Source organism: Pseudophryne corroboree, chromosome 11, assembly GCF_028390025.1.
Source record: "Pseudophryne corroboree isolate aPseCor3 chromosome 11, aPseCor3.hap2, whole genome shotgun sequence".
Classification (NCBI taxonomy): Eukaryota; Metazoa; Chordata; class Amphibia; order Anura; family Myobatrachidae; genus Pseudophryne; species Pseudophryne corroboree.
This window is the reverse complement of record NC_086454.1, coordinates 352557218-352572453: the sequence shown is the minus strand read 5'-3', so window position 1 is coordinate 352572453 and position 15236 is coordinate 352557218. Positions and strand designations below refer to the sequence as shown.

The following is a 15236-nucleotide window of genomic DNA, read 5'->3' as shown; positions in this document are numbered from 1 at the left end:
AAGCGCAGCTCTCCTGTGTCCCTCCTGCGTCTTCGGCGGCAGCGGCGTGTGTTAAAGGAAGTGCCGGTTCGTGCACTTTCTTTAACACACACACACCGCTGCCGCCGGAGATGCAGGAGGGACACAGGAGAGCCGCGCGCTGCGCTCTCCGTGTCCCTCCTAACGCTGACTCGAGTATAAGCCGAGGTGGCTTTTTCAGCACAAAAAAAAGTGCTGAAAAAGTCGGCTTATACTCAAGTATATACGGTATCTCTTTTAACACCAGTCATGAACTTTGCCAGTTTACAGTTTCGCTCGTTTGCCACCTGCCCTGACCATTTGTTTGTTAGTCGCCTGTCTCTGCACTCTGCTTCATTTCTGGCTATCCATTTTGTTGTTGTTCTGTATTTCTGTGTACACTCTTTATAATTGTATATTATGCACTTACACTACTGTGGCCCAGATAGAAAAGCTACTTCCCTACTTTCATTGTACTTTGTTGCAGATCGTCGAAAAGACAGTATGATGTAAATGTTCAGAGGAACCTAAACACAATTATTTTCTGTATATTATACACCTCAATAATTAAACAAAAATTATATATATATATATATATATATATATATCTATGTATATAAACATTATACATATATATTATTAAATAATGCATCTTCTATACAATTTTTCATTGTTTAATATTCATGTACACTACATGCAGATGGGAAGGTAAACTATCTGTTGTTTGTGTGTGTGTATATGTGTGTTGTGTTTTTTTAATGAAAATATATGATACACAGATCATCCACATTCTATATATCTTCTGATATTCCACCAGCGAGAACTTGATACTGAAATACTGACACTATATTTTTTGGTTTTGTCTCCCTCCAGTTAACGCGCTCTCCTCCCCTGGATGGGTAGACACGACCTTCCCCTTCACAGGTAAGACAGATACTTCTCTTTTTGCTCACAGGAAATAAATATATAACTGATTATGGAGTACGATTATGGATACTGGGGGTAATTCAGACGGCATTGCTGCAGCGGCAGCGATCGCAGTCTGAATTACTTTGTGGAGTGCGCACGCGCATCGGCCGCACTGCGCTGTGCGCACCCCAGGAGCCCAGTGAAATGCTAAAAGTATCGCCGCAGTGCAATACTTTTGTACTTGTGCGGGATGTGCTAAATGTAGCACATCTACGATCAGTTCTGAATTGGGCCCACTGACTTGAAGTATTCTGTGTACAAAGCATTCACATTTCTCAGCAGCCAAACATTCCACTTTATTCCTCCCCCGCCCACACATGGCGCAATCATAAATTAATATGGCGCATTATGTACTTTTGTCTTCCTCTGTGTCCTGATCACAACAGCACTTAGCTTGTCCTCCGCTTGATGCGTCTATAGCAGTTGTCTCCTTTGTCTAATGATGGGTACAGACTGGCCGTTATATCGGCTGATATACAGTGTAGGGAGCCCGTCGGCCGGTGTGTACACATGACATGTCCTTGAACGTCATTGTTCACAGACATATTCATGTCGGCCCTGCAGCACAGCCAATGGCTGATGTGTCGGCGCATCTAGGTGTGTACGGGTGGTAAGCTTGGTTGCTGCCTGAGCTCATGCTGATATGTGCGTCACTGCGGGGCCCCTGGAGATAAGTAAGTGTTGTCTGAGGGTCCCGCTAGAAGGGCGAGCTCACAGGTCCATGGAAGTAGCAGGTCTAGGTGGTCATTCCGAGTTGTTCGCTCGCTAGCTGTTTTTAGCAGCCGTGCAAACGCTATGCCGCCGCCCACTGGGAGTGTATTTTAGCTTAGCAGAAGTGCGAACGAAAGGATCGCAGAGCGGCTACAAAATAATTTTGTGCAGTTTCAAAGTAGCTCCAGACCTACTCAGCGCTTGCGATCACTTCAGACTGTTCAGTTCCTGTTTTGACGTCACAAACACGCCGTGCGTTCCCCCAGCCACGCCTCATTTTTGCTGGCACACCTGCGTTTTTCCGAACACTCTCTGAAAACGGTCAGTTGACACCCAGAAACACCCACTTCATGCCAATCACTCTGCGCGTGCCAGTGCGACTGAAATGCTTCGCTAGACCCTGTGTGAAACTACATCGTTCGTTGTAATAGTACGTCGCATGTGCGCATTGCGCCGCATGCACAGAAGTGACGTTTTTTTGCCTCATCGCTTCACAGCGAACTAATTCAGCTAGCGATCAACTCGGAATGACCACCCTTGTGTAACATCGTGCTGCAGTTGTGTCACGTGTAGCAGAAGTGAGAACAACACCTGTGAAATCCGTTATATTCCCTTCAGTTGTAAACTCTTTCCTCTCCGATTAGCAGGTGCAGGTTTACCACATCAAATGAATTAACACGTTTGTTTCACACAGCACGAAAGCCATCCAAAGCAATAGAGCATTGCGTTACCATCAGTCTGAAGCTGTGTGACAAGTTTCCCTGAGTCTGTATATAGAAAGCAATGAAGGAGAAAAAAACATTTATATAAAAAAATAATATATATATATATATATATATATATATATATATTCCCAGGTCCTTCAGTGGATCTGTGATGATTTGGGGGATTTTCCACCAGTTTTCTCAAAACACATAGGGGGTAATTCCAAGTTGATCGCAGCAGGAAATTTTTTAGCAGTTGGGCAAAACCATGTGCACTGCAGGGGGGGCAGATATAACATCTGCAGAGAGAGTTAGATTTGGGTGGGTTATTTTGTTTCTGTGCAGGGTAAATACTGGCTGCTTTATTTTTTTTTTACACTGCAATTTAGATTGCAGATTGAACTCACCACACCCAAATCTATCTCTGTCTGCACGTGTTATATCTGCCCCCCTGCAGCGCACATGGTTTTGCCCAACTGCTAAAAAATTTCCTACTACGATCAACTTGGAATTACCCCCATAATCCGTTTTTCTTATATTCCATAGTAGCACACGTTTAATTTATGGTAACGTATAAGGCTAAGGCAAGAGGAGCATAAGGATCATTATACAAGTTGCTGCAATGCAACTTTTATGCCAGGGGATTTTTAATTTCTTTTTGAATTGCTGCCATGTAAATCGTGCACGTGCGTAAATTGCCCATTCCCTACAGCTGTGCTCTGTGGAACGGGGAGGAATGCACATTACACATACAGTAGGAAATGGGATTTTAGGGGCACAGCTCTATTTAATCTGCAGTGCGCCCACTGAGTCAGCCTGGAAAAAGACTATGAGCCTGGGTCATGTTTGGTAGGAATTGCACAACCGCAGGGAAGCGGCTGTGTAATTCCGTGTCACTAAAATTCTAATGCAGCAATAGCCGCCTGTAGGATATAGATGTCTCCTGTTTCATTAGAGAGGATCTGATTTGTCCATTTTGAATATTGTATATTGGGGGTAATTCCAAGTTGATCACAGCAGGAACATTTTTAGCAGTTGGGCAAAGCCATGTGCACTGCAGGGGGGGGGGGGGGGGGGGGGGGGGCAGATATAGATGTGCAGAGAGAGTTAGATTTGGGTGGGGTGTGTTCAATCTGCAATCTAATTTGCAGTGTAAAAATAAAGCAGCCAGTATTTACCCTGCACAGAAATAAAATAACCCACCCAAATCTAACTCTTTCTGCACATGTTACATCTGCCCCACCTGCAGTGCACATGGTTTTGCCCAACTGCTAAAAAAATTTCCTGCTGCGATCAACTTGGAATTACCCCCATTGTCCATTAAAGTACGTAGTCATGTGCCAAGAGAATGGGCTTCATCCTGTGGTATTACTTTATAAATGCACATCTTATCTGACCCACCTGCATCTTGTCTGATCCACCCACATCTCCTCTGACCCACCCGCGTCTCGTCTGACTCTTCCACATCTCCTCTTACACTCCCACATCTCCTCTGATCCACCCACATCTCGTCTGATCTACCCACATCTCATCTGACCCACCTGCATCTCGTCTGACTCTTCCACATCTCCTCTGATCCACCTGCATCTCGTCTGACCCACCCGCATCTCGTCTGACTCTTCCACATCTCCTCTGATCCACCCACATCTCATCTGATCCACCCACATCTCATCTGACCCACCCACATCTCCTCTGACCCACCCGCGTCTCGTCTGACTCTTCCACATCTCCTCTTACACTCCCACATCTCGTCTGATCCACCCACATCTCGTCTGATCCACCCACATCTCATCTGACCCACCTGCATCTCGTATGACCCACCCGCATCTCGTCTGACTCTTCCACATCTCCTCTGATCCACCCACATCTCCTCTGATCCACCTGCATCTCGTCTGACCCACCCGCATCTCGTCTGACTCTTCCACATCTCATCTGACCCACCCGCATCTCGTTTGACTCTTCCACATCTCCTCTGACCCACCCACATCTCCTCTGATCCACCCACATCTCCTCTGATCCACCCACATCTCATCTGACCCACCCACATCTCCTCTGATCCACCCACATCTCATCTGACCCACCCACATCTCGACTGATCCACCCACATCCCCTCTGACCCACCCGCGTCTCGTCTGACTCTTCCACATCTCATCTGACCCACCCGCATCTCGTCTGACTCTTCCACATCTCATCTGACCCACCCGCATCTCGTTTGACTCTTCCACATCTCCTCTGATCCACCCACATCTCCTCTGATCCACCCACATCTCCTCTAATCCACCCACATCTCATCTGACCCACCCACATCTCCTCTGATCCACCCACATCTCCTCTGATCCACCTGCATCTCGACTGATCCACCCACATCCCCTCTGACCCACCTCTGACCCACCCGCATCTCCTCTGATCCTCAAAAATCTCCTCTGACCATTCCACATCTCCTCTGACCATTCCACATCTCCTCCCCCTCCAACATGTCTTTTTTTTTCTTTTCTCTTACGTCCTAAAGGATGCTGGGGACTCCAAAAGGACCATTGGGTATAGACGGGATCCGCAGGAGACATGGATACACTAAAAAAGACTTTTACTGGGTGTGAACTGGCTCCTCCTCTATGCCCCTCCCCCAGACCTCAGTTAGACTTTGTGCCCAGGAGTGACTGGACACACACTAGGGGAGCTCTGCTGAGTTTCTCTACAAAGACTTTTGTTAGGTTTTTTTTTTTTTTCAGGGAGACCTGCTGGCTACAGGCTCCCTGCATCGTGGGACTGAGGGGAGAGAAGTCAGACCTACTTCTTCTTAGTTAAAGGCTCTGCTTCTTAGGCTACTGGACACCATTAGCTCCAGAGGGTTCGATCACTTGGTTCGCCTAGCTGCTTGTTCCGGAGCCGCGCCGTCACCCCCCTCACAGAAGCCAGAAGAAAGAAGCCGGGTGAGTGTGAGAAGAACAGAAGACTTCAGTGACGGCAGAAGACTTCAGTAACGGCACAGCGCAGAGGTCGCACTGCGCTCCATGCTCCCACACACCAACGGCACTTACAGGATGCATTGCGCTGGGGGGGGAGCACCCTGGGCAGCAGGTTACTGGGGTCATTATAGGCTGGCAAAAAGGAATATTCGGTGCCCGGGCACCGTATTTAATACCTCCGCCAGCATACACATTTGATTTTTTTAGCGGGACTACAGCGCACCGGGAAGGGGCGGGGCTTAGACGCACAGCTCACCAGCGCCATTTTCTTCTCTCCACAGCTACTGCAGAGACGCTGGCCCTGACCTCCAAGCTCCTCACAAGTAAAAGGTAGCACCACTTGGCCAGTGTGAGTGTGGGGTGTCGGTACTATGTGTCGGCATGTCTGAGGCTGAGTGTTCCTCCCTGGAGGAAGTTACTGGGGGAGCAGAAAAGGGTCTGGAAATGGCTCTGTCGACACAGCCGACTTCTGATTGGGTTACTATGTTAAGTACACTTAATGCTAATGTGGCTTTATTGTCCAAGAGGCTGGATAAATCTGATTCTCAGACACAAGCATGGAGAAAATCCATGGAGGATGCTTTGGCTCAGGTACAGACCCCCTCGGGGTCACAAAAACGTTAATTTACCCAGATGGTAGATACAGATACCGACACGGATTCTGATTCCGATGTCGATTTTAATGAGGCTACTTTACACCCAAGGGTGGTTAAGAGTATTCAGTACATGATTGTGGCTATTAAAGATGTTTTACATATCTCTGACGAACCTGCTGTTCAGGACACTAGGATTTGCCTATTTAAAGGGAAAAAGCCTGAGGTGAAGTTTCCCCCCCTCTCATGAAATGAATGCTCTTTGTGAAAAAGCTTGGGAGTCGCCGGACAAGAGGTGGCAGATTCCCAAGAGAATTTTTATGGCGTATTCTTTCCCCTCTGATGACAGGGAAAAATGGGAGTTGTCTCCAAATGTCGACAAGGCTTTATCCCGTTTGTCCAAGAAGGTGGCGCTTCCGTCCCCTGACACGGCTGCTCTCAAGGATCTGGCGGATCGCAAGCTGGAGACGACTCTGAAAGACATTTTCGTTAATACTGGTGCATTGCTCAGACCTGCAGTGGCGTCTGTATGGGTGAGAAGTGCTATTGCTAAGTGGGCTGATAATTTAGCTTCTGATATGGATACCCTTGATAAGGATAACATTTTGACTCTTGGTTATATCAAGGACGCTGCAGATTACCTAAAGGATGCGGCGAGGGATGTTGGCCTCTTGGGATCAAGAGCCAATGCCATGGCGGTCTCGGCCAGGAGGGCGCTGTGGATCCATCAATGGAATGCTGATGCCGACTCCAAGAAAAATATGGAAGCTCTCCCCTTCAAAGGTAGTGTCTTGTTTGGTGACAGCCTTGCTGACCTGGTGTCTACCGCTACTGCGGGTAAGTCATCTTTTCTGCCTTATGTTCCCACTCAACAGAAAAAGGTGCCCCATCAGCAGATGCAGTCCTTTCGGCCTAATAAATACAAAAGAGGTAAGGGCTCGTCCTTCCTCGCTACAAAGGGTAGAGGAAGGGGGAAAGAAGTTACCTGCAGTGTCAGGCACCCAGGACCAAAAGTCCTCCCCCGCCTCTACCAAGTCCACCGCATGACGCTGGGGCTCCCTTGCGGGAGTCCGTGCCGGGGGGGGGGGGGGGCGCATCTCCGAATCTTCAGTCAGGTCTGGTTTCAGTCAGCCCTGGATCCTTGGGTCTTAGACATAGTGTCCCAAGAGTACAAGCTGGAGTTTCAGGAGATGCCCCCCCGCCGCTTTTTCAAATCGGCCTTGCCAGTTTCTCTTCCAGAAAGAGAAGTGGTAAATGCTGCGATAAAAAAGTTGTGTCAACAGAGGGTCATTGTCCCCGTTCCCCCGTCGCAACGGGGGGAAGGGTTCTATTCGAGCCTCTTTGTTGTACCGAAGCCGGACGGTTCGATCAGACCGATTCTGAACCTAAAATCCCTCAATCCATACTTGAAAACTTTCAAGTTCAAGATGGAATCTCTTCGAGCTGTGCTCTCCAGCCTAGAAGGGGGGGATTTTATGGCGTAAGTCGACATAAAGGATGCCTACTTACACGTCCCGATATATCCTCCGCATCAGGCCTTCCTGAGATTTGCGGTGCAGGATTGTCATTACCAATTTCAGACGTTGCCGTTTGGGCTTTCCACGGCCCCGAGGGTTTTCACCAAGGTTATGGCAGAAATGATGGTACTTCTTCGCAAGCGAGGGGTCACAATTATCCCGTACTTGGACAATCTCCTGATAAAGGTGAGGTCAAAAGAACAATTGCTAAAAAATGTGGAACTCTCCCTGACGGTTCTGCAACATCACGGTTGGATTTTAAATTTGCCAAAGTCTCAGTTGATTCCGACATCTCGGCTGCCCTTCCTGGGCATGATCCTGGACACGAAGCTTCAGAGAGTGTTTCTTCCGGAGGACAAAGCTCTGGAAATACAGACCATGGTCAAGGAGCTTTTGAGACCAACAAGGGTGTCGATTCATCAATGCACTCGAGTGCTAAGGAAGATGGTGGCGGCTTACGAAGCCATTCCGTTTGGCAGGTTTCATGCCAGAGTGTTTCAGTGGGACCTGCTGGACAAATGGTCCAGGTCTCACCTTCACACGCACCGGAAAATAAGTCTATCTTCCAGGGCCAGGATCTCTCTCCTGTGGTGGCTACAAGGCTCTCACCTTCTAGAGCAGGCATTCCCAACCACAGTCCTCAAGGCACACCAACAGTGCAGGTTTTAGTGATATCCAGGCTGCAGCACAGATGGTTTAATCAAAATAACAGCTACTAATTAAGTCACCTGTGCTGAAGCCTGGATATCACTAAAACATGCACTGTTAGTGTGCCTTGAGGACCATGGTTGGGAATGCCTGTTCTAGAGGGACGATGTTTCGGAATCCAGGACTGGGTCCTGCTGAACCCAGATGCAAGTCTCCGAGGCAGGGGCGCAGTCGCGCAGGGAAGAAGTTTCCAGGGAAAATGGTCAAGTCAGGAATCTTCTCTCCACATAAATGTTCTCGAGTTAAGAGCCATTTACAACGGCCTCCTGCAAGCGAAGAGCCTTCTTCAGGGTCTCCCTGTCCTGATCCAGTCGGACAACATAACAGCGGTAGTGTACGTAAACCGCCAAGGCGGAACAAGGAGCAGGGCGGCAATGGCGGAAGCCACAAGAATTCTCCGCTGGGCAGAAAAGCATGTGAGCGCTCTGTCAGCAGTCTTCCTTCCGGGCGTGGACAACTGGGAAGCAGATTTCCTCAGCAGACACGATCTCCATCCAGGAGAATGGGCTCTTCATCAAGAGGTATTTGCAGAAGTGACAAGGCGTTGGGGAATTCCTCTGATAGACATGATGGCGTCTTGCCTTAACAAAAAACTTCCAAAGTATTGTTCCAGGTCACGGGACCCCCAGGCCAGTGCAGTGGACGCCCTGGTGACTCCGTGGGTGTTTCAGTCGGTGTATGTTTTCCCTCCGCTTCCTCTCATTCCAAAGGTGTTGAGAATCATAAGGCGAACAAGGGTTCAGGCAATACTCGTCGCTCCAGATTGGACACGGAGGTCCTGGTATCCGGATCTTCAGGAATTACTAGTGGAAGATCCCTGGCCACTTCCTCTAAGAGAGGACCTGTTGCTGCACGGGCCCTGCCTGTTTCTGGACTTACCGCGGCTGCGTTTGACGGCGTGGAAGTTGAACGCCAAATTTTAGCTCGGAAGGGTGTTCCCGGGGAGGTCATCCCTACTCTCCTTAAGGCTAGGAAGGAGGTCACAGCAAAACATTATCACCGTATCTGGAGAAAGTATGTGTCGTGGTGCGAAACCAAGGCGGCTCCTCTGGAGGAGTTTCACTTGGGTCGTTTCTTCCATTTTCTGCAGGCAGGCGTGGACGCAGGCCTGAAATTGGGTTCCATCAAAGTACAGATTTAGGCTTTATCTATTTTCTTTCAAAAAGAATTGGCCGTCCTTCCTGAGGTTCAGACTTTTGTGAAGGGAGTGCTGCATATCCATCCTCCTTTTGTGCCATTCGTGGCACCGTGGGATCTTGAAGTGGTGTTGCAGTTTCTTATGTCTCACTGGTTTGAACCTTTGCGTAAGGTTGAGTTAAAGTTTCTCACTTGGAAAGTGGTCATGCTTTTGGCTTTGGCGTCTGCCATACGAGTGTCCGAGTTGGCGGCTTTGTCTCACAAGAGCCCATATTTGATTTTTCATGTGGATAGAGCGGAATTGAGGACTCGTCAACAATTTCTGCCGAAGGTGGTTTCTTCGTTTCACATTAATCAGCCTATTGTGGTACCTGTGGCTACGGATGCTGTGGCAGTCCCAAAATCTCTTGATGTTGTAAGGGCTTTGAAAATTTATGTCGCCAGAACGGCTCTTGTTAGGAAAACTGAGTCTGTTTGTCCTGTATGCTTCAAACAAGATTGGAAATCCTGCTTCTAAGCAGACTATTGCACGCTGGATTTGTAGTACGATTCAGCAAGGTCATTCTTCGGCTGGGCTACCGTTGCCGAAGTCAGTAAAGGCCCATTCTACCAGAAAAGTGGGCTCGTCTTGGGCGGCTGTCCGAGGGGTCTCGGCACTTCAGCTTTGCCGAGCTGCTACGTGGTCGGGTTCAAACACCTTTGCTAAGTTTTACAAGTTTGATACCCTGGCTGATGAGGACCTCATGTTTGCTCAATCGGTGCTGCAGAGTCGTCCACACTCTCCCGCCCGGTCTGGGGCTTTGGTATAGACCCCATGGTCCTTTTGGAGTCCCCAGCATCCTCTAGGACGTAAGAGAAAACAGGATTTTAATACCTACCGGTAAATCCTTTTCTCCTAGTCCATAGAGGATGCTGGGCGCCCGTCCCAGTGCGGACTGTTCCTTGCAGTTGTACTGATACTGGTTATGTTCGGTTACACAAGGTTTGTGTATCGGTAATGTTCAGCTTGTTGCTGTTTGTTGTTTATACTGTTATCTGGTTTCTTGCTGACCCAGTTATACGGTGTGTTTATGGTGTGGGCTGGTATGTTTATTGTCCTTAGTTTAACAAAAATCCTTTCCTCAAAATGTCCATCTCTCCTGGGCACAGTTCATATAACTGAGGTCTAGGGGAGGGGCATAGAGGGAGGAGCCAGTTCACACCCAATAAAAGTCTTTTTTAGTGTGCCCATGACTCCTGCGGATCCCGTCTATACCCCATGGTCCTTTTGGAGTCCCCAGCATCCTCTACGGACTAGGAGAAAAGGATTTACCGGTAGGTATCAAAATCCTATTTATTTATTTTTTACCAAACCAAGAACAAATGTTGTCAGGGCCACACACACTGCAGTGTCAGCCCAACATGGTTGTAAATGTCTGAATTGTGCAAACAGATCTGCTTGTATATGTAGGTCTTATCTGACGTGGTTCCTTGTTGGATTGGTGTCTTCGTGGTATATTGTGCTGTTTGCTGTGTCTTTAGTTCCGGGTGCAAAATCTGAGGGTGTCTCATGTTTCTGACCAGCAGCCTGTACTGGTAAATTGGAACAACACACGGAAAGGAGAGGGGTCATTTATAGTCCAGCCTGGCCTTTGAACTACCCACCTACCATGAACTGCAGCTGGTACATCCAGGGAGACCGCAGCGATGTCATAACAATCAGGTAACAAACCAGACAAAGATGCATGACATGGCGACGCGACGGTCTTCCCTCTGCAGTATACAGTAGCACTTGTTTTTCTTACACTTGGTACATGCCTAACAGGTCACGTACTTGACCAGGACCAGTCAGATTAATTTTGGTAAAACTCGTGTCCTCCATAAATATTACGATGACTTGCAAAAGTTTTTATTCATTTTTCTATTTCACTTTGTTATTGTTACACAAAAAAAGTGTTGCGCTAGTAGTCCTAGATGCCCTGCACTGTATTTTGGGGCTAATTCCAAGTTGATCGCAGCAGGATTTTTGTTAGCAGTTGGGCAAAACCATGTGCACTGCAGGGGAGGCAGATTTAACACGTGCAGAGAGAGTTAGATTTGGGTGTGGTGTGTTCAAACTGAAATCTAATTTGCAGTGTAAAAATAAAACAGCCAGTATTTACCCTGCACAGAAATAAAATAACCCACCCAAATCTAACTCTCTCTGCAAATGTTATATCTGCCTCCCCTGCAGTGCACATGGTTTTGCCCAATTGCTGTCAAAAATCCTGCTGCGATCAACTTGGAATGACCCCCTAAAAGCAGTACTTTGCACATCGTCTTAGCGGTGTATGAATAAATAATGAAATGTGTAGCGTTCCCTTTTAAAACTGGTATTTTGAAAAGCAAGGTCGCTCCAAGGACTGAAAATTGACAATCAAGCGTTGTATATTTGTAGTCGGCTACACATGTCTGGTGCACTCGACTGGATTCCATCACATTATCCGTGAGTTCTGAGATCGCTATGAAACCATATAGGACATGCACTGACATTTCTGACTTATAAAGGGACCAAATCATTTTATTGTGTAGTCAAGGCCTCATTAAACTTTGGAATTTCTCTTTTGGTTTTGAATTCAATAGTTTTAAGAATTTCGACCTACAAGACTCCCACAAGTGTGCTGTTGACTGGCTCCTGATTGGTCCGTCTTCTAAACGGGAAGAATACAAAGTTTGTGGTTCCACCATCCCCCCGGCCTTCACCTCATCACGGGATCATGTCTGGATATTTTTCCATTCCGATGCCTCCAGCTCAGGGCAGTCTCAGGGATTCCGGCTGTCATATATTAGAGGTATGCCGGATCATGAATGACAAAGACCATAGTTTTTGGCATTTGCTGCCTTACAGGTGGCCAAAAAATATCCAGAAATTGTCATTAGTTTCTATACATATGAATGGGTTTAGTTTTATGAAACCCTCAACCAAGCGCTCCTCATAGGGCAGCCTGTTCACTTTCAATGCAACCATTAATCTCTATGCAAATACAAAATATTGTTCTTTACAAATTGGAGAAAGTGGTGCTCTGTTTATGTCCGTAATCAAATATTACAATCCACATGTTCACATAAAGCTAAATATTTAATATGTGCACTCATGAGGAGATGTGTAGTAGTTTTATTTTTCTTCCAAAGTCACAAAGTGGTGATAGTTCTGGAATTTCCTTTTCATGTCTATAGTAATAAAACCTCCCACAACTGGATAGCAGCAACTCAGCCTTACATTTCCACAGCTGATAATTGTCCTTATTCAGTTTAGCCACTGCACTGAATTACCTGACATTTTATTTTCTTTCTCTTTACTCCCATTGAAATACAGTGCTGAGTTACTCACACTTTACAGATTTCACTGGAAGTTTGCTTGTGTTCTTCTATTGTGTTGATCCTGTGCCCACAACCTGTTGCAGAATATACTAATTTGTTCAAACATCAACATGCATTGAAGATTGTGGCTTAAATATCACTGTGACTAGTACTTATACAATTTTGTAGCATATGTTGGAGGATTAATACACAAGAAAGGATAAGAGGGTATACTTGCACAATCAAAATAAACGACCACAGTGACAACTTAAGACGCAGTACCACTACTGTCCTTTCAGCTTTTCAAGCAATACTCAGCCTGCAGCTGTTGCTGTTGTCCAACAAGCACTGCTGCCTCACAGTCCTGTTGTAACCTGTCCTGAGGTGGCTCTATCCTGTACAGGTTTAATCACATTTGCTCTCCTGGAAGGATATGGAAGATGTAGCTGGTGTGGTCTCATTGTCTTTACTTACTGTAAAAAGCATGCACTTTGTTTTCCATGAGAGGTTCTCCTGTGTATACCCAGAAACCTTTTCTTCCACTTAATTTTCCATCACGTCTTCATCGGGGCTGTGGTCCAGTTCTCTCATCTCCTTCTCTGTCTCTCACGTTTCCTGTTATTATCCATCTAGCTCTTGCTGGCAGAACGGCCGAGGTGTTATAAATTGCAGCATATGTCTGTGCCGAGTCTCTTAAGTGGAATTTGATAGAAATGATCTTTCAGGATGGGAAGATTAAGCCAAGTACTTCTAGAGATTGCTCTTACTCTATAGAGCCACAGATTCAACTGACGTCATCTCACGGCTCTTTATAGATCTTTATCAGCCCCTAGTGAAGGCAAATACATGGCTCTCAATAGGAGGTGGTGTCTTCCTAGTCATTATTAGGGTATTATTTACCGTAGAGGAAGGCTAGGGCGGCAGTGTTCTGGTCAGGACATAACAGTCACCGATTATGCAAAAATATGCAAATATCGCAGCTGTCGGAATTAAGATTCCAGGACGTGTACGGGATCGCAGTCACAGCCTCAAACATCCCCCCTTCCCCCCAAAACTGTTGTGATGTAGGTGACGTTTTTCCCGCCAAGCTCCGTTGCCTTCCCATAATGTTCCCTGACTGTCACTTTGCGAATAAATCCTCTCGCAACCACTGTCACATGACCATCGCGGCACATCTGCAGTGTGACTTAGTCGCATGCGCAGACCGCCGATGATCGCGAGACGAGTGGTGGCTGAGCGCGGGGGGGGGGGGTTGCATTTACTAACCCACTGACCCACCCCGCATACAGTACTGGTCACACCCACACAGCACTGGCCACACCCATGCAGTACTGGCCACACCCATACAGCACTGGCCACACCCATACAGTACTGGCCACACCCATACAGTACTGGTCACACCCACACAGCACTGGCCACACCCACACAGCACTGGTCACACCCATACAGTACTGGTCACACCCACACAACATGGGTCACAGCTACTCTGACATTCACAATAGGGCCTTGGTTACTCCGGCCCTGGATTGACCCGCCCACTTGTGTGGTTATTATGTTAGGGCATACTTGCCAACAATGTAAGACTCCTCTCCAGGAGCGGCCCAGAGAGGAGACGCTGCAGGCAACTGTGTGGGGGTGGCTGGGGATACAGGCTATCACGCCATTAGAACCCGTCCCGTATCGGCAAAATGACGAACTTTGCGGGTCCGTAAGGAAGGGGTGAGGCTAAATGATGCAACTTCGGGTCATTTAGCCACGCCTCTTCAAAAAGGGGCCAAGATTCCAGGTGTTCTTTTCCCAATCTTACCCGTTTAAGTAGGAACTGGGCACAATGCGTGAGATCTGGCTATTTTTCCGGGGGTGCGCGGGACTACCTGAAAATAAGGGCAGGGCTGCACGTGACAGGGGCAGTGACATGATGTGAGGAGGGGAATGGAGGCAGCAGGAAGCCACAGACTGAGAGTTATATAGTGGAAGGAGCAGGGTCACCAGCAGCACAGAGTATATCAGGAGATGAGTGATGTGTCAGTGAGGACAGGGCTGCATGTGACAGGGGCAGTGACATGATGTGAGGAGGGGAATGGAGGCAGCAGGAAGGCACAGACTGAGAGTTATATAGTGGGAGGAGCAGGGTCCCCAGCAGCACAGAGTATATCAGGAGATGAGTGATGTGTCAGTGAGGATAGGACTGCATGTGACAGGGGCAGTGACATGATGTGAGGAGGGGAATGGAGGCAGCAGGAAGGCACAGACTGAGAGTTATATAGTGGGAGGAGCAGGGTCCCCAGCAGCACAGAGTATATCAGGAGATGAGTGATGTGTCAGTGAGGACAGGGCTGCATGTGACAGGGGCAGTGACATGATGTGAGGAGGGGAATGGAGGCAGCAGGAAGCCACAGACTGAGAGTTATATAGTGGGAGGAGCAGGGTCCCCAGCAGCACAGAGTATATCAGGAGATGAGTGATGTGTCAGTGAGGACAGGGCTGCATGTGACAGGGGCAGTGACATGATGTGAGGAGGGGAATGGAGGCAGCAGGTAGCCACAGACAGAGTTATATAATGGGAGGAGCAGAGTTCCCAGCAGCACAAAGTATATCAGGAGATGAGTGATGTGT

The 15236-nt window shown here is 47.7% G+C and overlaps 1 protein-coding gene across 2 annotated transcripts in view; it reads left to right on the top strand.

Moving 5' to 3' along the window:
- LRP3 (LDL receptor related protein 3) overlaps positions 1-15236 on the top strand; it is a 91195-nt gene that overhangs the window by 46781 nt on the left and 29178 nt on the right. Inside the window, exons 2-4 of one of the 2 annotated variants that reach the window (XM_063945989.1) lie at positions 871-921; positions 10869-11004; positions 11904-12112. In XM_063945989.1, coding sequence (XP_063802059.1) covers positions 871-921; positions 10869-11004; positions 11904-12112 — 396 coding nt within the window. Of the gene's footprint in view, positions 1-870; positions 922-10865; positions 11005-11903; positions 12113-15236 lie in introns of both variants that reach the window. The other variant, XM_063945988.1, reaches the window with a different exon arrangement.